This window comes from Musa acuminata, chromosome BXJ2-8 (assembly GCF_036884655.1).
Source record: "Musa acuminata AAA Group cultivar baxijiao chromosome BXJ2-8, Cavendish_Baxijiao_AAA, whole genome shotgun sequence".
NCBI lineage: Eukaryota > Viridiplantae > Streptophyta > Magnoliopsida > Zingiberales > Musaceae > Musa > Musa acuminata.
This window is the reverse complement of record NC_088345.1, coordinates 18571043-18594754: the sequence shown is the minus strand read 5'-3', so window position 1 is coordinate 18594754 and position 23712 is coordinate 18571043. Positions and strand designations below refer to the sequence as shown.

Below are 23712 nucleotides of genomic sequence, written 5' to 3'. Positions count from 1 at the left end.
AACCATTTTCACTTTCATGTAGTTTAGCTACTCATATTATTCTATTATGTAGTTTAAGTTTCATGCAGTTGTGATGTGTGGTTAAATTACGACATCATCGACCTTAATCCAACCCACACGGTCTCAATTTGAGAACCTCGACCTAATTTCATCAAAACTTGGCCATCTTTAAATTTTTGTTCAAGTCCTCTGACATAATTGTGACCAATAATGAGTCAATTAGTTTTAGCATTCTTCCAAGCCTAATGCTGCTGTTGACTAAAGATCACAATTTTGCTTCGACTACTATTAGGTTCTAAAAATATTAGTTCTCTTTTAAACCTCCGTCCGAGTTCCAAAAAGTGTAATATGCACAAGTATTTGGAAGTATAAGCTACTTGAATGCAGGTACGCTACAGCTGACTGGCTTGTGGCTAACAAAACACTTGAAAATGAGAGCTGCTAGATGTAAAATTATAAACGGGCAACCGCAAGCCTCCAATATATAAAACATAAGATATACGAGATGCATAAGTCACCATGCAAAATGTTGCCAAGTTTCGGGTCCGGGTGTTGGATTAGTAGTATTTACAAGTGACGGGCAAAGGAATTTTGGGATGAATGGTATGGAAATGTAATCTCGATGACATGCCATCTTTAGTCAGATTTGATGTATTCTAATGAATGCTATCACAACAGTAACTAGCTAAGCAAATCATTTCTATTATTATGTCCAATAAATGACAAGCATAAGAGTTCCTTATCTCATGTTCCACCAGTTTTAGCAATACCCATACGAGTATGAAAACAGAACCCCAGAGGCAGCATAACAATACAAGTCATGTATCGTCACTGGCATCAATAAAAAATAACACTACAATTACCATGTCTAATACATGCTAATTCATCCAAAAATAAACAAAATTTCAGACCACGAAACCAAACAAACACATTCGAAAAAAATAAAAATAAAAAAGGCATCAAGATGTAATTACTCAACTAACCTGGAAGTTAAATATTCAGTGTCAGCATCAGCACTGAGTCATCACTATAAAAACATGATAAACTTGCAAACGAGATTAAATAAAATGATATCAACAAAGTAATTTCAGTTTAGCTATAGAGCCCCGTGATAATCATTCTCTGTCTTTTTAACTTGTGAAGCAGAAAAAATATGCATCAAAACTTGCTTCTATGGCACAGCAAGCAATCTCTATAAGAATTTAATGAGATACAGCCAAATGTAGGACCTTGATTAGAACAGAACCAAGTTCTATCACTTCATGGCTATCACACTACTGATTTTAAACTCAAGCCTTGAAATGCATTGTGCAGAATTGCCATCATAGGTAATTGGCATGCAGGGCCACAGAAAACATCTGGCTACGAGCTGCAGCTAATTGCAAGCATCTTAAGATTGTGATTCTATGCCTGGCTCATGTATCTGGATAGATGTTCTAGATAGGCTTGCTTCCAATTCATTTAGCTCATCAATATCCAGTTCATCATCATCATCATCATCATCATCAAGGATTTCTGAATTCATGTCAACAGAAGGCATGGAACTTGATTCCTCCACCCCTGGCTCACTCTTGACCTGCAACTAAAACCAAATACATCATCAAAAATTTACTCGGAAGAGCATTGAAACATTAATAACACTGCCCATGAAGCTAAAACTAAAAGCAGATATCAAAATGGTATAACAAGCTCACAAGAACTGGGTGGAAAGGTAAAGTTAAGCTTTTCTATCAATTTTACTGGAGTATAAATAACAGATTCCAACGTACAAGTCAACCTCTTAAAAAAAAGGTCAGTTATCAGTGTTATCGTGGGTGGCATCCCATCCCATCCATTGAAGAATGTGTAAGACCTATCAAAACCCAATGCAAATCAACATCTGTGTTTTTCTTAGTTTTAGTGGGTTCAGGTTAATGCGCCACCTTCTGAACGTTCATATTTAAACTTAATAACTCTATCATTATATCAAGCAGAATAAAAGACTGCAAAGTAATGTCTATACAGTCAAAAACATCCTGAACAGGACTACTCTGTTGGCACCATAACATCATGAATAATTGGTCATATTCTTTCTCATGAGGCACCAGAAATCCAAAATATGATGAAAATAAAGAAATTGTTTGGTAGATGGGTCATTACACATTCAATCTTAAAAAGAAGTTTTACAAACCAACAAAAGAAAAGATGAATTGTATAATGCAAAAAAAGACAATATAAATATAAGCACATGAAAAAGCACTCCGAGGAGCCATATCAATCAGAATGAGAGGTGGCAAGGAAATAGGATCTAAAGCCATCTAGAAGTTTGATTAAAAAAAGTGAGAAACCGATCATTAAAAAAGACAAAATACCAAAGGATGGACAAAAGAATTTATTGCAAATTCTTTAGCAATAAATTTCAGGTGTCTTTAATTTTGAGATCATATTTCATTGATGGCCATACTTGCAGCTTTAAGTTTGTTGGATTCTCATGATGTCATTTTCATGATTCTTCTAACACCCCCAATATAATTTAGAGCATAACCATATTGATGATATAAAAATTTAAAAAAAAAGTTCTTTAACCGAAAAAATAATATGAACACAACCTCTGGTATAACAATTTTATTGAATGCTCTCCAAACTAAGGTAAATTAATAATTAAGACATTACCTTCTCAGTAGATTCAGGTTGTTCTTCTCTATTATACTTCTCATATGCCTCATCATCATCAACAAACAAACTTGAATCTGACAGAAACAACTCACGACCACTGAAATAAATAGAAGGTATTAGTTGCAATGATTAGAGAATAATGTACAATGCATGTACTGGACAATAAAAATAAATTTACCTCATGCGATCATTCTTAGCCCTATCAGCACGCATTGCAGCAAGATCAGCTTCTCTTTCTTCCATCTTTTTCCTTTTCCATTGTGTGAACAACTCAGGAGTAAGAGGAGTTGACGTCGAAACTTTTGCCCGCTGGGGAAGGAAAAGATCATACAAGCATGAAAGAAAGTTCCATCTTGGAAAACCAAGAAACTCCAGACAATAAAAAAAGCATGAGATTGCCGTGAGAAGAAAGGGATAAGCATGAAGATGCTACAAAGGCACAAGAAAAAGAAAACAGATAACAAGCAGCAGCACTGCACTTGCCTGATTTTCTATCTCTTCTTCAATTGTTATCTTTTCAGTTTCTTCCTCCAGCAATGCTTTCATCTGAGATTTCAATACATAACCAGGAGGAAGCGCATGCCTATAATGGCAGTCCTTGCCACCATTTGGGCAAACCCAGAACCAACCATACTGCTTCTTCTCCACTGCATCTAAAAAGTATTTACAGACCTAACAAAGAGCAGATGTTACAAAGGAATGATAACAAAGTTTTGAATAGAAATATGTTGAACACTTATTTGGGACCAAACTTCAAAAATATGCTATCAATTCGCTACAAACTATTTTTTATTTGTTTAATGAAAATAAATATCAAACTCAACAAAAACAGAAGTGCAAATCACCAAACCCATTTAACATAAAGAACAAAACAATTGAGCAAATCAAGCTGTTTTGTACCAGTGTATAGTACCCTCCCCAATTCACATGCTCCATCAACACCCTCTAAGCAGATTGCTTGGTCAAATACTTGAGATCTTTCATATAACACCAAGAATATTGTAGAATCCTTTTTGACTATGCAATTTCAAGAACAACCAATGGAAAATACAGAGCAAAGATGATAGAGAAAAGTGAACATAGCATAAGTCCGATACAGTTGCTTTTAGGAGTATCAAGATGGCATTCCAGACTAAATAAATTGGCTGACCAAGCATAAAATGCTATGGATTATAAGCATATCAAAAAAAAAATTATCTAGGGATAGTGCCATGTAACCAGCAATATGAAGACTACAATCTATGAATCTAAGCCAGTCAGATTTATCCTTCTATCCTGTCAATTTGATCTTCCTTAGATCCACATATATGGACTCTGGAGATGAATAAATCTTTAATATGTATAGCCTCATATGCTCATTCTATATTCCTGTGAAACCAATAAAAATTTTGCTAGGATTGACTTCGCATGGACATATTCACAAGATCAGACACCAAGACATCAGGAGTTTCTGAGATAAAAAGAGAATAAAAGTCTGCATAGATAAAAAATTCCACATGTATATTAGAATAGAAAACTACATTATGTTATAATAAATAGACTTATTCAGCAATGCATTGGATCAGGTCAAGATAATGAGATTGTGTATTTGATCCAGGTTACCATTTGAGACAAGCATCCCCGCCATATAAGTCCAAAAAATATCTCAAAGGTAAAGGAAGAAAAACTTGGAAGGCTTCTATCTAATCTTAAAGGAGATGGAATCTACGTATAGATGGTAAATGGCATTCATCATCATTATGAGGGGACAGGTATTAGTGAATGACATATTGGCTAGAACTCAGCACTTCCTAAGGTTAGAATTCCAATCTAATACTGATACTGGAATCCTGTTGGACTGATATGTACTGGTTGTGTGGTACTACTACCAGTTGGTACACCCAATAAATATTAGATGTTGTTCGGTATTACCAACATACCAGAACCTAGTAAGTCTACTAAGAAATCTCAAATCATGCTCATCCCCTTCTTGTTAGTGAAAGTGGGTTTTTTGTTCCCCCTCCCCGTTGCATGTTTCCTCAGAATCACTCTTTTTTTCGTGATTTATACTGCAAATTTGCTTAACAAAAGGGACCTCAACCAACAATAACCCAGTTCCATAAATATAGTGATTTTTAGTAATATATCCTTTACAAGTAGTACAGGAGCGCCTATCCTAGAATTTTGAACAACACTGGTTAATTTACCCAGAAAAATGGACCATACATACAAACAAAATCAAGGTTTGCCGTACCGGACTGTACCGTCCGGTACGGGCGGTACGTACCGGTCCGACAGGCCAGCGGTACGCGGACCGCTCCGTACCGTACCGACACTGTAGCAGTGTACAGTACACAGTAGCAGTATACAGTAACACTGTAGCAGTGTACAGTGCTCGGTACACGTGAGTGTACCGCTCGGTACACCTGGGTGTACCGAGCGGTATACCGTACCGTACCAGTACCGAGCCCGGGTCGAAACGCCGGTACGGTACGGTACGGCGAACCTTGAACAAAATAATGTCATTTATAATTGTAAAGAGATGATTAAATAAAGAAAATGAACAATTTGAGATTTTTGTGAAAACTATAAGAAAATATCTGAAACATGCTCAAGAACTTGCAGTATTGCAGTCAGACCTTCAAAAATAACTTCCGACATTGACATTTTTCTCAATGCATGGATAGCATGCTTGTGGACTTCTGATTATGGTGTTCACTTGATAGGCTGATTATACTGATGCTGAGCTGCAACAAGCAGCTGTAGCTCTTTTCAGCCAGAAGATGATAAATTAAAAAAAAAAAGAGAAAAGCTGGAATAAGCTAAAAAGGTGAGAGGACTACAGATGATAGGCTGTTGCCTCTTTTAATTGTTTTCCTTATTTTTCTAAAGAAGTCATAGAAGTTAGTTGTTTCAGCTGTCATTGTCCAGTATAAATAACTACAAAATTGGCACGGTTGAGTGTATGAGGCTCCCATTGATGTAAAGGCTGAGACTCTAATTAAAATAAGAAAAGAAATCAGCCAACTAATCTTCATCCTGATAAATCCAACTGCCTTTTCTCTAAACAGAACACAATTCCATTTTTGGAATCTATATAATGCTTCAAATAGCTGAAACTAACCAGTCAACTTGATTTCTGATTCTGAATAACTCTTTTTGGGTAATGAACGGCAGCAGATACATAACCTTAGCCACTTATTCCTTTCACAAGAAAACTGAGTTCTTTAAGTATTCTTTGTAGTGTTTGAGAAGCCCGTTGAAGATCTAAACCGGAAAACAGTGATTAGTTTTTACAAGAAAACTAATCTCCTGAGTCAACATATGACATCCCAAAAAAACATGGGAACAATTAGCTCCTTAAACAGAAAATAATGAAAATAAGAAATACAACTCTGATAAAGCAAGATTCAAGGACTTATAATATTCAATTTAAAGACCATAAATGATTTATCAGCCGATCTAGACTCTAAATTGTGTCCCGAAGAAATTAGAGGTACCCCAATAGAACAAGTGAGTTATACATAAAAGTCAGGTATCTTGGAATTCCAAGAGCTCATGCTCCCATTGATAATTGATGAGTTATCATGTTATGTTAATAGATGAAATTCAAATAGTCCCACTAGAATAGACCATCAACAGAGGTTGTCATTCTAGTTACGGATCATATAAGTCCTCGCTTGGACCAATACGGTATCAATTACTTACTGAGGCAGACAATGGAGTATAACCATGTAATTGACCCAAAAGGTCCCCATAATGTAGTAAAAAGGGAAAAACAAAGAAGAGAAGAAAATTTCAACCATAGAATTTAACTGAAAGAAAATGAAAAACAATATACTAATCACTAACTATCTTAGAGCTTTGACGCTACTGGTGGCCAGAGGGGAATGGCGGTCGATTTAGTTATTAGGGCATCAAAAGCAATGAGGGAAAGAAGGCATTTAGTAGATTTTACTTTGTTGTTGCCACCACAGAAGTGGGCATTATATCCCCTGCTGCTAATACCATCGTCTAGGAGGAGTCCCCAACCTGGAAATGATGGTCCAAGAATGGTCTTGATGGAGTTACAAGAAAGAGAAATATAACTAGTCATGATTATAATTCCTGGAGAAATCAACCAAAACATTTTTCCCTTTTACAATTTCATTGGATAACTGAGCATCACTTTATGTTGCAAGTCAAGGGTTTAATGTGTCCTGATTGAAATCAATTGCATTTTTGGTAAAATTTTGAGAAAAAAAAGGAACAAAAATGTCTCGAGCAATCCTGCCAAACATTGCCAATCCACATGCTAATATAGCAGTGATTGGTAAGTGTCATTCAACATGGGTGGTAGGTATCCTGAGAGGGGAAATCCTTGGCCATCATTAGTTTATTTGGTAGTGCATCTCAATGATTATGGTTACTGTAACCATAATAATACCAACCATTATGTTTTTCAATAAAATGAAAACAAATTATCTGAGCAATAAACAAATAAATAATACTTCCCAAGTATATGAGCTCAACTACATGGTTCCCATTCTGCCATTGTCATGTACACCAAGTTTGTGACAGTTAGAGAAAGCATGTTCCTTGTTACTCAAGAACAGAGGAAAGTGAACATAATAATAGTAACAGATAATAGAAAATTGATAACTATGAGACTCGATCTGGCGCAAGGAGTAATTCTTGAACATGAAGTCACACATCTCATAAATGGATGAGAAAAATCATACCATTGGGAAATAAAATGTGAACCTGCACCACTCACACATAACATGAGTGGTATGGGTTCACTAAATCCTAAGAAAAAAGGCACCTAGAACTCTCCAAATAGAATTCTTAATATTAAACAACAGTGCCTTCTTGTATCCACGTTATGACTCTTAGACACTAATTACCCTCAGTGTAGGATTCTAAAACACCCTAAAATAGCCATTACAACTAGAAAATCCCTGAAAAACAGAAGCCAAATCTACACTCACTAGGAGTGGTAATGAGATTTAGCTTGCTCTCTTTTTTCATAAGTAGGAAGAGTGTTGGTTTAAACCCAAAGCAGGAATGCCCTTAAAGTTTTCTGAACTGTACGTTTGTATTTTCTTCTACTGGTCCAACTAAGAGTATTGTAAGAGCTGGGTTATCCATCTCCAAGTTGGACTGAGCCTTCCTAAATCTATGGGTTGAACCAAAGTGCGTTGAAGCTAGATTCAGCTAAAACATGAACAGAATTAAACTCCAACAAGTTGCAACCCATTGAATCAGTGATTTAAAAAGCGCTAGGCGCCAAAAGGCGCCAAGGTCCAAAAACGCCCGAGGCGCTAGGCGCTCGCCCGAGCGAAGCGAGGCGCTAAAATATAAAAATATATAATATAATTAATAAATATAATTATTTAAAATTTTAAATAAAAATATGCTATTAAATTTAAAAAATCTAAGATACAAAATCACAAAATTAATAACATTAAAATCAAAATAATATATTATTAATCTATTAATGAAAATTAATCATTTCAAAATTCAAATAAACTTAATATTAAGATTTAAGAGTATACTGAGCAGTCTGAGCTAGACGGAGAAAGGAAGCAGCGTCGGCAGCGGCAAGCGGCGAGGGGAAAAGGAAAGGGAGCGGGAGGCGCGAGTAGCGGGAGGGCTCGCGGGAGTCGCGAGCAGAGGGAGGGCTCACGGCAGCTGGGAGGGCTCGCGGGAGTCGCGAGCAGAGGGAAGGCTCGCGGGAGGGCTCGAGGGAGGTGCGAGCAGTGGGAAGGCTCGTGGGAGGGCTCGCAAGAGATGCGAGCAGCGAGAGGGCTCGCGGGAGGCGCGAGCAGCGAGAGGGCTTGCGGGAGGCGCGAGCAGCGGGAAGGCTCGCGAGAGGCGCGAGCAGCGACAGCGGCGAGCAGCGTCAGCGGGAGCGAGCGACGAGATCGCGATCGCGATCAAGAGCGGCAGCGGCAGCAGGTTAGTGTTGGGTTAGGGTTAGGGTTGGGGTTATATCGGTTTAGTTGGTTCGATTGAACCAACTAACAACCGAACCAGGACCGAACCAGACCTAAAATTCTGGTTCGGTCGCCTTGGTTTACCCAGGCGCTCGCCCGAAGCGCCCAGCGCCTGGGCTCGGGCGAGCGCCCAGGCGGCGCCTATTTGAAGCGCGCCGCCTGGGACATTAGCGAGGCGCTCGGGCCTCGCCTCGCCTCGCCCGAGCGCCTAGGCGAGCGCCCGAGCGCCTTTTGCAATCACTGCATTGAATCAATGTGTATATGGTTAAAAATACACAATGGTATTCCGCCAGGGTGCCTTGCTGGCCGAAAATGCTGATTTATGGTTAGAAGAGCCTGCGGCTGATAGGGTCAGAGTTGGACCACATTGTAGCATCCATTTAGGAACATTAACCATTTTATTTTGGGAGTAATTATTGGCCTTGAGCTTTCCATTTATGATTTCTTGATCCACTTCCTTGAGGCATCTCAAAGTTTAAAACTGGCCGCTAATGTGGGACACAAACATAATGATATATTGACATGCCAACAGGGAAAATCATCAAAATTAAAACACAAGGCGACATGGAGACCACAGAAAAAGCATATATTTTCTATTTGTTAATATAACTTTACAGGTTGATATCTATTATGTACAATTTAAATAATGATTGCTGCATTTTGTGAAAGCACTTCAAGTCAATATCAGTTATTCACATCATACTAGGGGACAGTCTGGTGCATGAGGCACCCACCAATAAGGGTCTAGGAGGGCCGATCTGCATATTTTTATCCCTGCAAGTAAAGAGGTTGTTTCTATTACTCAACTTCTGGTCACTTGGGTAATAAAAAGAGCAATCCAAGTGTAGTGCCAAGACTTGCCCTCATGTTCACGTAATACTATGTTGAAAACCAAAATGCATATATTCTGCCAATACTCAATTTACCTGGAAGCTTTAGGTATATGTTATAAGCATCCAACATTAATACGAGTGCAGATGACATGTGCCCTAATACATTCTGAAATTTCTGATGTTTGTTGGTGAGTTCAAACTAGTTTAGTGCTTGACACAAACAAAACATGGATAGAACAAGCATTATCTATGAAATCTTACGAAATAATAATAATGCTTTGCAGTGTTCTTTTGCAGACATCTTATGAAATTCTTATTGCAAGCAACTTGCCAAGGCAAAATTCACCTCAAGTCGCCTTCTACTTAACCAAGCTAAGGTAATGGAGCTCATGAAGTTGCAGTACTTGTTGACTATCGAGTTATTATTTATGTGCTGAAAGCCTAAGCTACATTAAAAAAAAATCATAGTCGTATCGACCAAAGTAAAGTTAGTAGGTCAAGTCATCAAAAGAATTGGAGGAAATATGAACGGATAAACATTAAATCATCATATAAGTTGACAATCATCAATATTTAAAGCATAATCAAGCAAAAGAGTGCCGATAACATTAACATGTTAGGCTAACATTAAGAATGAAAGAAAATCATCCACGTTTAGGAAATTATGGAGAAAAATTAATATTGAGGAAAAGCAGAAAACACTCCATATGATCCTATTACTAAATATTTTTAAGGAATTGAAATACATCATAAGCAAAAAGCAACAACAATAATGCATGTCCAAGGGTGGAAGTAGCTAATGACACATACAATATCAGTAGGTTTGTTCTGATTATACTCCTTATTCTTTGTTTCAACGACCTTCTCCAACATTTCCTGATCCCAATCCTCCATTGTTCCTACACCACATGAAAACCAAATTAGCCCAAAAATATATATACATACTAATATTTCAATTCTTCTTAATACCCAATATCCTAAACCATAGTGCACAACAATCCTTGCAGATTAATGGAACACTCTCACTTTGTCTATTAACATGATAATTTTTTGGCAACTATCCTTTTCTTCCACCTCAAAATCACACATCCCAAAAGTTTAAAGAAACCATCCCTTTGACCTTCTAACCTTTTCTAAGTAACTATTACAACTCTAACATCAACAACTAAGCAATTAATCAATGTCTTTTTATTCGTTAAATTTAGTGATGTACCTCCATTCTTTACCAATTCATCTTAGATATAAGACCTAGAACATTTCAGAGCTCTTAAGATACAAGTCTTACATTTAGATCTTGAAAGTTGGGTTGGAGGGTTATTAGAACTCTATAAGATAAATGGTTAGAGCACAAAAATATTCTCTCACAAAAGATATAAATAAAAAATAAAGCAAATAAAGAATTAAGTCACGTTGTGAGGGTTCTTTACCACTGAAAGATAATAGAAAGTAGTTAATAATGAGTGCCTGAACTGAACAAACTATGGACAAATAGGCAGAAGGTCAGATATGTACTATGATTTAAAACCTAAAAAATTGAAAGTAGCAGTGCTCCATTCCTGACCTTGATCACAATCACGCTGATCACTGTACAGATCGATCTTCTCACCCTTCCTCTGAACATTTAGGTCATGTGAGAACTTGCACTTGAAACCTTTCTGACATTGCCCGACCTTGAAGAACTCGCACAGTATCGACTTGGGGTCGACACCTAAGCCAGAAGACCAATATCCACATAAGAAATACAATAACAATCAATTGAACGACCCTCAATGACTTAATTAATCTAAATGTTGGTGCTTCAAAAAGAAGAATATCACATACCAACTGGGACCTTAGGCTGGCTGACGGCAATCTTGAACAGATCGTTCAGCTCCTTCTCTCGGGCCTTATCTTCTTCCTTCTTCTTCTGCTCTTGCATCAAACAATACATTGACCAACAAAGTATATTATAGATTTCGCTTTTCTCCATTGGAAGAAAGGGTGACAGAGATCGAGAGAAACAGAGAGAGGACGGACCTTGGCGGCGATCTTGGAGGAATCAGGTTTCGGCTGGACGGATTGCTGGAGGCTCTGAACGTACTTTTGAACATTCTTGCTCTTGTTCTTGTTCTTGAGCCCGAACGTCTTGTCCTCCACGACCTTCTGCTTCTTGGCGAGCTCCGCCTTGGACGGCTGGCCCTTCGGCGGCATCGGCGGCGAAGTCTACTGAGCTGCGTTTGAAATCAAACGAGGAAGAGAGGCTATCGAGGGAGCGATGCTCCTCTAGATCGACGGGAAAAAGGAAAACGAGAAGGGAATAGGGCTTGAGTCCGTACAGTCGGCTGCCTCGTTTGCTGTGGATTTTGGCAATCGGGTGTTGCGGTGGAACGCCTGGTGTTATCGATGCCAATGAGAAGGTTCGTGGGGGGAAGTCCAACTACAAAACGGGCCAAGCCCAAATTATGTTCTTGGGCTTAATAAGTATTCCGTTTCTGGGTTTACATGTCTACCCTTACAAATCTTGAGGAGAGGATAATTGATCCTTCAAAAAAATATTAAATATCCCCTTCATAAGAATAAATTTTTGAGAAAAAACTCATGTTTCTAACGCATAGAAATCCTTAATATTTTTTTACTTTTAAAAATATATTTTTAAATAGTTCAAAAGAATATTGATGTCAAATAAAGTTATGATATGTATATATATATATATATAATTTATTTATTTATGTATTCTTAAGTTTTACTGAGAAATATAAATAATTTAAGGTGAATTCAGAGCCTTTCTTTTTATTTTTTCGCGTGCAGTTTTTCTATTTTGATTTTTCTTATAGAGCATCTCTTTTTTTTTATATTATTTTTCTTATAAGATAAATGACAAAGAAAAGTACTCTCCTTTATCATTTATCTTATATTATTTATATATAAAACTAGCTTAGATAGGCCCTTCAAATTTTAATATTGTTTATATATACATTTAAAAGGACAAGGTTAATCTATATGACCCTCATCAATGTATGGACTCACGAGATTCAAAATCTATCTAGTCTTTACCCCCTCCCCTGTATGCCAAGTTATTTCGGCAAGTCCTAATATGACACGTTGCCCTACGTATTTTCTATGTATATATTTATAATAATAAATAAGAATGACAAAGACATAGTAACAATTATAGTATGAAATCCCTCTAGATGATATCTATCATGGATGGGTCAAATAGGTTAAAAAGTTGACCATCGTTAATGACGTCTCTAACCATAAGAATCATCTTTATGGTAACATACTGTCTTGAGATTTGTCCTCGTTAAGAACTTTGAAATCGTGTAGGAAAATTGTATGACTGTGATTAGAATCTATTACAAATGTTCCAAATTCTCATTTCTTTTTTCTTTCTACTCTTTCCCAATCTATTATTACCTGAAAATTTTTCTATATTACCATCGTTCATTGGCTTTTCCCCTTGTGGGACAGTACAGTATCTGGTTCTTATCCTTTAATTGATGAATATATGGAGTGAAATGGGAACTAAAATCATCTATATGGAGTGAAATGGTAAACCGTATATATATTTTTATTTTTATTTTTTGAGCTGAAATCAAAATCATCTAAAATCTATTCGATTCGATTTTAGGTCCAAATTGGACTGAACCTAAATTATCCGATCCTGAACCCGAGATCAGGGTTACAGGTAATTAATTAGTAAGCAAGTGCAAAAAATTCACGTGTGATTCTGTGTCTTATTATTATTCCTCAATTAAAGGCGCTACGTAGTGGAATTCTATTTGCAGATGACGATGCAAAACTGCTTCTTCCATCACCCCCCGATTCACGTCCTGTTGGAGTTCTCGCAGTGGAAGCGCCGCTAGAAATCCCTTGATGTATTCTCTGCAGCAGATGACACCTTCACACACGGCCTCTCCGTCTGTGTAAGCCCCTCCACCCTGTCGAACGTCTTGTCTGCATTCATCTGAGTCTCCCGCTTCAACGCTCCGCTTATAGATCATACTCTTGCTGTCGAACTTCAGAATGTATGCTTGATTGCATCCCTCGAAGAGTCTCTCCCCGAAGGTGTCGACCAGATAGATGGCATCGCCTTCGATCCTGAGGACGAAGAAGTGATCGTTCCAGCTCGCAATGTATATCCTTTCTTCCGACGGTGAACTACGCAGGAGCTCATCCCAAATGTTGTCGAACGACATCGTCCCTTGCAGAAATTGTAGGCTGTCGGGCATGTCGTCGAGGCCGAAGAATCCTACGTAGGACATCGTCTTGTTCTCTGTCAGCGGCCGGACTTTTGCTTCCAGTACCGTGTCGAGGTCGAAATGCTGATCCGAGAATTTCTCCTTGTGGGCCTCATCTGCACAAAGCTTTCTCCACTCCAGGGATCCTTGATGTATCAGTTCGTCGAACTGACACCGCAGTGGCAGAGCTTTCGGGTTGTGATGCAGCCAATCGGCGATGACGACGGCGAGCACCGTACAGGCACTCTCACCTGCGGCCTTCTCGCTACGCTGATCGATGGATGCAAGAAAGACGTCGGCGACGAGCTCCATCCCCTCGTCTCTGCTGCTTAATCTTCTTCTCTCCCATACGCCGACCTCGAAAGTTCCTTCATCTTCGAATCCTCGATCTCGAGGTTTCTCCTCACGCTGCAGCAACGCAGACTCGGTGCTCGACTGTTGGTGCCGCTCGAGATCGATATCGTCACCTCCAACATCACTGCATGATTTGTTCAGAAGTGGCTCTCCTTTCGGGTGCTTTGTGGCTTTGAAGTTGAGTCTCGTCTTGTTCGACAGGAGCCTAACAAGGGAAGGTTGTCGTTTGACTGATGTCTGCAGATTTTGTTCTTCCTCCTCGTGATCTTCGAGCTTTCCAGGCAACTCAGCACCGAGGAGGATGTTAGCAGTGGCTATTCCACTATAACTAAATTCATGCTCATCTTCTGACGAAGAATTCCCTAACGATGGATGTATCATTCGATCGCTTGAGAATTCAGTACCATAGTTTCGCCGCAACCCCACACACGACAAGGCACGCGAGCTAAGAGCTCGTCGCCGCGCGAAATCCATGCTGCCTTTTATGTTGAGCTCCACGACATGCAGTTCAACCTGCGCAAATATGGGATACCTCAAATTGTTGAATCGAGAATAAAGAAGAACACAACATTAATTACCTTCAGCACAATTTCCGCAGTCTGGTCCTTAATCTTGCATCTGATTGGGATGCTAATTGTTTTCTTGTGATTTGGAGAGGCGTACTCGGCAATGTCTATCTTGGTTTCTCCGTACACCGTAGACTTACCGTTCGAGTTCTTATCAGATTCCTGCAAGCATTTCAGATCAAATTACATGATATTTGTTGTCACATGACACACAACATGGTTGACTTACTTGAACTTGTAGATTGACAATCCAACTCTTGTAACCATGGGAATTCATCCTCTTAAGCTTGCAGATGCAGTTGAATTCTTCGTTCCAAATCACGGTGCCGTCCGGTCTCATGTGCTGCTTGGAAGTGCAGTTCTTCTTCGACCCCCGGCGCAGGAAACCGACTTTTCTTCCACTTCCTCTCCATTCTATTTCCACCATCAAACTGCTCTTGCCGCAATCCCCCAGCTTCTCCACTGGTATATTCTTGAGTTCATGGATGAGTAGGATCAGCTTAAAGCTCATGGTGGAAGGAAATCTTTGGCTCTGTTGAAATGCTTCTTCAAGCAGATGGAGAAGAAAGGTCTTTAGAACTGGGATTTGGGTTCCTTTGGGACATTAAGGCTTTTGTAATTATGTCGGATTTGTGTTGTTCTAAGTCAACTGCTTCTCGTGTAAGCAAAGATTGCCTTGTTCAGAAGATTGACTTGTTCGGCCACAGCCGTCCTGCTTCCTTCAAACTTCCTTATCCTCTTCACTGTTGTGTCTTCTTTTTTATCGCATGCCCTTGATGACAATATTATCATTTGGACATGCTATTATTTAGATGATTGACATTAAAGACCTTTGAGTATGCTAATTGCTTCGAAATCAAACTGGTTTGTAGTCTAAACTTTTAGCTTCTTTCCATGATATTTGTTGCCTTCCATCATAGCTGAAACTGTTAACTAGTTAGTAGCATTCGACTAATTGTCCGGTCCTATAATCCAAGAGGCAAATGAACTCTAAACCACATTAACATCTTACAAACAATTTCACATATATTTCTATAAATGGCTAATATTTTTTTTTGTATTTACCCTTTTAAATTTTAGTTCAAAATAAATGCACTAAAGGGTGTAATTTTTTAGAGAATTCACTATTGACCATGATTAACAGGAGTTAGCTTGAGTTCTACTGGATGGATTAGGATAGAAATGACATAAATAATAGGGTGATTTTTATTTTTAAAAATTCAGTTTTTTCCTCAAAATGTGCCCCTATTTTTATTTTAGATATTACTATTTGCAACTCCCTTTTTTTTATTTACAATTCTGTGCTAAGAATTTTGAATATTCTTAAGTTATCCCTTCATAGACATATATGATCTCAATTTATAATTTATTGTAATAAAATATTTTTACTCCTTATCTACAATCTCATTTTCTTATCTTTATCATCATCTTCTTCGTCTCCTCCCCCCTCCTCTTAATTGGCAAAGATAACGAAAAATAATTAAAAAAATATGATGAAATGGAACGAACCGAAGATCGAAGAGAATGTGAGACATAATTTTTAATATTTATTATAATAATTTAATTTTTTATATATTATATAATAACTCGAAAGATATCATTTTCTAGGTCAGTTGTATTAACCTAGAAGATATCATATTTCAAGTTTTTGAAACTATCCAACAGGGTGCATGGGCGGTAGAAAGAGTCGACGACAAAATAATAAGAGACATATGGGGAGGAAAAAAAAATAGAGGTTAAAAACATAATTAAAGGGATTATGATTAATAAAATATTATTTTATTATTTTTTTAAGGGATTGTGAATAGTAAAAGAGCATAGTAAACTCCTTTATTTTTCTTAAGTGGTACCGTATTTCAAATAATATCCATAATATCCTTCATCAACTCTAGTATTTTTTCATCGTTTTGACAACATTATAAAGTTTATTTGAAAACACAATAAATGATACAAATTGACTCATAATCTCAACTAAATCAACTTTAAATCTAAAAATTTGATACCATAATGATATGTGAGCAATGACAATCAAAGAAACACAATAAAATGTTATTTATAATGTTTTTCGCACCTCATTAAAATATTATTTGAAAACATAATAAATGACACAAATTGACTCATAATCCCAACTAAATCAACTTCAAATCTAAAAATTTGATATCAAATTGATATGTGAGCAATGACAATCAAAGAAACACAATAAAATGTTATTCATAATGTTTTTAGCACCTCATTAAAATATTATTTGAAAACATAATAAATGATACAAATTGACTCATAATCCCAACTAAATCAACTTCAAATCTAAAAATTTGATACCAAAATGATATGTGAGCAATGACAATCAAAGAGACGATGTTATTTATACTGTTTCTAGCAATTCATTAAAATATTATAACACTAATAGAAAATATTATACGTGAACCAAATGAAATCAAAATATACTAGAATCTATTTGATATATCATACTAGGATTCAAATAGATATTTATAATAACTTACAAATAACATGACCCAAATAAGGATCAAAATTAGCTTGTTATAGTGTTTTGACAATCACAATAAAACATACTTAAAAATACTGTAAATGATTTAAATAGACTCCAAACCTCAACAAAACCAACTATAAGCCTAAAAATATGTTATTATAATAATCTACAAGTAATGATAATCAAAGATATATAATATGATGTTATTTTTCAATAGCTTCATAATATTTTGAGCACCTCAATAAAAACATTGTAATGTTATTGAAAAACACTAAGTCAAATAAAAACACTATAACGATTCAAAACCAATGAAAAAATTAAGAGAAAAAATTATCATTGGAGTTGGTGAGAGGTATTTGAGGTATTATTCAAATTAGAGGCACCATTTAGAAAAAATCAAAACAGAGGATGCCCTTTTAAAAAAAAATAAAAAATAAAGATTTTTCGAAAGAAATCACCCTATATAATACAGTATAAGTATTTAGAGGGTTATTTTATATGTTATATTAAATTTGAAAGTGGTGAATATACTATTGGGCAATTTACCTAAAAAGGCTCCCAATAGAGTTTTATGAGATAACATATCTATCTTTGAATTTTATCAAAGGTACCCATTTTATTTAAAATATCAAAATATCTTAAAATTGATGACCTTTTTATTGAATCGAGTTACCTAATTCAAATCCAACCGATCTAAAGGCTAGGTTGGTTTTGTGGGGGTCAAATTTGAATCAAAAGTCAAAAGGGGTTATACGAGCTTACATTGAATGAATATAACCTTAATGTAATTGATAGCCAGCCTTCCTCTTCTTTCCTCTACTCCTCTCTTGCAACAACATCCTTCTATCTCTAACGATAACGAACCCCTCTCTTGTATTTGCAAATGACGATGACATTGTTAAATCTCCTATTTTAATGATAAAATTAATTAATAAGTTTACAATCTAATCTAATCTGTATTTCGAGTGTTGCAGGATTAACATCGATAAAAAAACGTAAATCAATTAAAGCAGAAAGAATCAGACATTGGGTTGGAGTGAACATGTCAGAAGATTAGATGTTGGCCGAAGGATCGATCGACGTGCTGGCAAAAGGACTTTGTGCTATGAGTTCGGGTATCGGGCCGAAGGATCGGACATTGCGCTAAGGAGATCGAAAGTTGTGAGAGGTCAACATGCCGATTGAGCAATACGCCGAAGGAGAGGACGATACGCTGAAGGATCGAACAAAGCATCGGATGAACGAATGACATGCCGAACAATATAGAATTGTAATCTATTAACTTAATTGGTCGTAGTTATGTCATAATTGAGTTGGTTTTGGGTGTAAACATATCAACTCAATTAGGGGCCCATTGGGCCTAAGTTAAGATTGTTTTGGGCCAAGTGGAAGGCTTATTTGGTCACCCAAGGTTATGTGGAACCACCTATGAGTTGGAAAAGTCAAGAGCATACATTTTCAGGCTGTCAAGTGATGATATTGCCATGTTGAGCGATGGTACCATCTAGACTCATGATAAGACCCTAAAGTCTTATCGTAGGCTCTGATACCAAATGATAAGACCCTAAAGTCTTATCGTAGGCTCTGATACCAAATGATAAGACCCTAAAGTCTTATCGTAGGCTCTGATACCAAATGATAAGACTCTAAAGTCTTATCGTCGCTCTAATACCAATTGATAAGACCCTAAAGTCTTATCGTAGGCTCTGATACCAAATGATAAGACCCTAAGGTCTTATCGTAGGCTCTGATACCAAATGATAAGACCCTAAGGTCTTATTATGGAAAAAATTGGAGAAAAGGGAATGATAATGATCACTTCGAGGGGATTAGCCCTCCTTGATCTCTTCGAGGGGATCGGCCCTCCTTGATCTCTTCGAGAGGATCGGCCCTCCTTGATCACTTCGAGGGGATCGACCTCCTAGGGTTTGTCCAAAGACAATAGTATTTTTCATAGATTTTTGAAAAAAAGCAATTACATCCCTATTTATAGAGTTCCACCCAGAGTCCATCAAGACTTGAACTCTAATAATAAATAAACATTAAATAAACCTCTACTTGACTCTAATTGAACCAAACCGATTCAATAAACAACTGGACTAAACAGACTCAATAAACATTATTCAAAAGCTCAGAAAAAGGGTCCTAACAATTCAATCTTTCAGATTATGTCAAGCGATGGTACCGCTAGTCCGAGCAATGGTACCAACTAGTATCAGGTAGTGGTGTCGCTAGATTGGGTGATGGTATCACTAGTGTTAGTGCTACAAGTGGTGGTATCGCTCAGCACAGACGGTGGTACTGTTAGTACCCCGAAATCTCAAAGATTTAAATTTTAACTCTAATTTTTGAAGTCATTTGAGGTATATAAATATCTCAATTTTTCTTATTAGAGATAGCATAAAAGGTGGAATAAAACTCTATAATTCTAAGGTTGTAAACCATATTAGAAAGTTGAGTTCCCTCCTCCATATGCTTAGAGGTTCTTCTAAGGGAGGGTGTGAGGGAATACTTGTAATAAAGTGGTGTAAATGTTCTCTCCTGAACCTGTGAAAGGGAGAAAGAGTTATAAGGATAGTTAATCTTCACTTATTGAAAGAAGATCGGTAGAGAAAGCTAGTGGCCTCGAGTGAAAAGGAATCGAGAGTGGATATAGGTCGGCATGATCGAATCACTATAAATCTGGTTTGCACTTTCTTTCTACATGTCATTGCTATTACATTCTATGTTAATTGTCCATTTCACTTATTCTAAGTCAAGCATGATTTTATTATCGTTTTCGTCGAACAAAGTTTTTAAATCTACATAATTTTATGAAAGCACTAATTCACCTTTCCTCTTAGTGTCGATTTCGGTCCTAACAAACATCCTCTCATTTCTAACAGTGGCAAACTCCTCTGCTCCTCTTTGATAATGAATGGCGGTGGTGAACTCCTCTACTCTTCTCTAGTATTTACAAATGATGATACATCCTCTGTTAGAAATCAATGAAGCCAACTTGTGTTTCTAAATCGTTATAATAGAAACACAATAAAACTTATGCGGAAACGAAATAGCATACCTCCAGCCATTATCGCCAAAATTTCTGTAGAGGTTTCTTCTTGAACTTTGGTACTTCTCGGCTCAGAACTCTCGCTTTAGATGGTGTAGGAAAGTCTTTCGCTTCAAAGAGATGATTGAGCCCAAGGACCAAAATCCTCATATATATAGATGTTTTCCCATCAAGAACATTTATTATCACCAAATCATAACGTTCAAGAATTAATTCAGATTTGTAACGTTTGGACCATAATGAAGAACTTTAATGATATTAAATATTTAATTTAATAATAACGGTTTCATGTTTAAAGAATAAAAAACTGAAATCATTTAAACCATAATTAATGAAGAAATTCATGATAATGAATTATGAATCTTAATGATAACAGTTATATTATTATTAAATTAGATATTTAATAATAACGGTTACATTCTCCCACTTAGTCCATACGTTTATCTTAATAATTTGAATTAATTTTTCTTGAACAACTTTCTTAAGAAATAAATACACGAATCATAGCGATAAGTCCTCTAAAAGCGAGTATTATCATCCATTTATCACGATGTATTTAGTTTCTTAATCTTAATATGTCAATATTACTTAATGAATAAACCTTATGTTTATTCTTGGTCCAGTAACAATATATTTTCTCAAAATAATGTGCACATGAATGAGAAAATTGAATAATATATAAGAGTTTCAATATCATTACAAAGTGGAACTAAGTCCCATTTTCTCTACATGATCCTTGAATTTCAGAGGTGGCATGCCTTTAGTCAAAGGATCAGCAATCATCAATTCAGTGCTAATATGCTCAATGACCACTTTCTTTTCCTTTACACATTCTCTTATGGCTAGATACTTAATGTCGATATGTTTACTTCGACTTCGACTTTTATTATTTTTAGCCATAAAGACAGCAGCTAAATTGTCACAGAAAATTCTTAATGGCTTAGAAATAGAATCCATGATTCTAAGCCCAGAAATGAAACTCTTAATCCATACACCATATGAAGTAGCCTCAAAACAGGAGACAAACGCAGCTTCCATGGTAGAAGTAGCAGTCAATGTCTGCTTAGCGCTTCTCCAAGAAATAGCTCCACCGGGCATCATAAAAATATATCCTGATTTGATTTACGAGAATCAACACAACCGGCGAAGTCTGAATCTGAGTAACCAATCACATCCAGATTGTCTGTATGTCTATACATAAGCATGTAATCTTTGGTTCCTTGTAGATACCTCAATACTTTCTTTGCAGCTCTCTAGTGGTCCATACCTGAATTACTCTGATATCGACCTAGCATCCCCACAATAAATGCAATATCAGGTCTTGTACAAACTTGAGCATACATAAGGCTTCCTACGACAAAAGCATATGGGATGTTTTTCATTGATTCCCTTTCAAAGTTGTTCTTTGGGCATTGGTTCAAATTGAACCTATCACCTTTCACAATGGGAGCAACACTTGGTGAACAATCCTTCATCCGAAATCTTTCTAAAAGTTTATCAATATAGGTTTCTTGTGATAGACCTAAAATGCCTCGAGGTCTATCTCTATGGATCTTAATGCCAATGACATAAGATGCTTCACCCATATCCTTCATGTCAAAATTTTTAGAAAGAAATTGTTTCACCTCATGCAGCAAACCCTTATCGTTGGTTGCAAGCAAAATATCATCTACGTATAAAACAAAGAAATATATTTTACTCCCACTAACCTTCTGGTATATGCATTGATCCATGGGATTTTCAACAAATCCGAATGAAGAAATCACTTCATGAAATTTAAAATACTATTGTCGGGAGGCTTGTTTTAAGTCGTATATAGATTTCCTAAGCTTGCAAACCAAGTGTTCACCAACACTAGAGGAGAAACCTTCATGTTGTTTCATATAAACCTCTTCCTCTAGATCTCCATTTAGAAATGTCGTTTTCACATCCATTTGTTGCAATTCAAGGTCAAAATGAACAACTAATGCCAAGATTATACGTAGAGAATCTTTCTTAGATACAGGAGAAAATGTCTCCGTATAATCGATTCCCTCCTTTTGAGTAAATCCCTTTGCAACAAGTCTTGCCTTGTATCTCTTAATGTTGCCTAATGAATATTTCTTAGTTTTAAAGACCCATTTGCAACCAATAGCCTTTGCTTCATTAGGCAACTCTACAAGATCCCAAACTCCATTGCTCATCATGGAATTTATCTCTTCTTTCATGGCATCATGCCATAAATTTGATTCTTTGCAACTCATGGCTTGTGAAAATGTTTCAGGATCATTTTTTGCTCCAATATTATAATTAGATTCTTGTAGATATACAACATAATCACTAGGAATTGCTGATCTTTTATTTCTAGTAGATCTTCTTAATGTTGTACTAATGGTTCCTTGAGGAACTTGTGGTTCAACTAATTGTTCAGGAGCTTGTTGTAATTCCTGAACTGCTTGATCTATTAGAATACTATCAACAACTTGTGGAATTTCAATGATTGGTTGTTCAGCACTAGTTTGTACTTGAAGAGTGCTATGAACTATAACCAATCTATCATTTGATGTGGAAGGTTGAGATTCTATATGATCATGTGCAGAAACTATGTTCTTGATATGATCGCTCTCACTGATCACATCATCCTCAAGAAATTTAGCGTTTCTTGATTCCACAATCTTAGTTGTGTGAGATGGACAATAGAATCTGTAACCTTTGGACTTTTCGGCATATCTAATGAAATACCCACTAACAGTCCTCAGGTCCAGTTTCTTCTCTTGTGGATTATATATCCTGACTTCAGACGGACATCCCCAAATGTGCATATGTCGCAAACTCGGTTTCCAACCTTTCCATAATTCAAATGGTGTCTTTTGGACAGCCTTGGTTGGAACTCAGTTTAATATATACATAGCCATCTTTAGTGCTTCAGTCCACAAGAACTTAGGAAGACTGGAGTTGCTAAGCATACTCTGCACCATATCTAATAAGGTTCGGTTTCTTCTTTCTGCAACACCATTCTGGTCTGGAGAACCGGGCTTAGTGTATTGGGCAATAATCCCATGTTCTTGAAGAAACTTAGCAAAAGGACTAGGTGCTTGTCCATTTTCAGTATATCTACCATAATATTCTCCACCCCTATCTAATCTCACAATTTTAATTTGCTTACCACATTGGTTCTCAACTTTAGCCTTAAAGACTTTGAAGGCATCCAATGCTTCATTTTTGTTATGAAGCAAATATATATACATATATCGTGAGTAATCATCTATAAAGGAGATGAAGTATTTCTGACCATGTATGTCCATGTCCGGACAACATATATCAGTATGAATTATCTCTAATAAGTCTGAACTCCTATTAGCACCCTTTTTAGACTTATTGGTCTGCTTTCCCTTAATACAGTCCACACAAGTATTAAAATTAGTAAAATCAAGAGTACTAAGTACCCCATCTTTAACTAATCTCTTAATTCTCTCTATGGAGATATGTCCTAATCTCTAATGCCATAATATAGAGGAGTCATCATTAATATTACATCTCTTAATGCCAGCGTGAACATGCATTGAACTTTGAGTATTATTTTGTAATAAAATACGGTAAAGACCGAC

The 23712-nt window shown here is 36.7% G+C and overlaps 2 protein-coding genes across 3 annotated transcripts; both read right to left on the bottom strand.

Annotated features, from left to right (window-relative positions):
• Window positions 1–1038: 1038 nt before the first annotated feature.
• LOC103994821 (zinc finger CCCH domain-containing protein 11) lies at window positions 1039–11810 on the bottom strand. Of its 2 annotated transcripts, none has more exons than XM_009415259.3 (8): window positions 11462–11810; window positions 11267–11351; window positions 11007–11153; window positions 10256–10344; window positions 3139–3327; window positions 2834–2964; window positions 2653–2752; window positions 1039–1582 (listed from the first exon to the last, which is right to left on the bottom strand). In XM_009415259.3, the coding sequence occupies exons 1-8, from the start codon at window positions 11633–11635 to the stop codon at window positions 1391–1393; spliced, it is 1107 nt and encodes a 368-aa protein (XP_009413534.2). In that variant the 5' UTR covers window positions 11636–11810; the 3' UTR covers window positions 1039–1390. The 2 variants fall into 2 exon arrangements, with proteins under 2 accessions (XP_009413534.2, XP_009413536.2); XM_009415261.3 differs by having other exon boundaries at window positions 1039–1576; window positions 11462–11809.
• A 1118-nt stretch (window positions 11811–12928) lies between these two features.
• On the bottom strand, window positions 12929–15159 carry LOC135618252 (uncharacterized). Its single transcript, XM_065119120.1, has 3 exons — window positions 14815–15159; window positions 14598–14747; window positions 12929–14532 (listed from the first exon to the last, which is right to left on the bottom strand). The coding sequence occupies exons 1-3, from the start codon at window positions 15094–15096 to the stop codon at window positions 13168–13170; spliced, it is 1797 nt and encodes a 598-aa protein (XP_064975192.1). The 5' UTR covers window positions 15097–15159; the 3' UTR covers window positions 12929–13167.
• Between the last annotated feature and the right edge of the window lie 8553 nt (window positions 15160–23712).

Coding starts and splice junctions, on each gene's coding strand:
- LOC103994821 (XM_009415259.3), bottom strand. CDS start 11,635: ATGCCGCCGAAGGGCCAGCCGTCCAAGGCGGAGCTCGCCAAGAAGCAG. Junction 11,352..11,461: donor CCTCCAAGATCGCCGCCAAG/GTCCGTCCTCTC, acceptor ATGCAAGAGCAG/AAGAAGAAGGAAGAAGATAA. Junction 11,154..11,266: donor CCAGCCTAAGGTCCCAGTTG/GTATGTGATATT, acceptor CTTCTGGCTTAG/GTGTCGACCCCAAGTCGATA.
- LOC135618252 (XM_065119120.1), bottom strand. CDS start 15,096: ATGAGCTTTAAGCTGATCCTACTCATCCATGAACTCAAGAATATACCA. Junction 14,748..14,814: donor TTGTCAATCTACAAGTTCAA/GTAAGTCAACCA, acceptor AAATGCTTGCAG/GAATCTGATAAGAACTCGAA. Junction 14,533..14,597: donor CTGCGGAAATTGTGCTGAAG/GTAATTAATGTT, acceptor ATATTTGCGCAG/GTTGAACTGCATGTCGTGGA.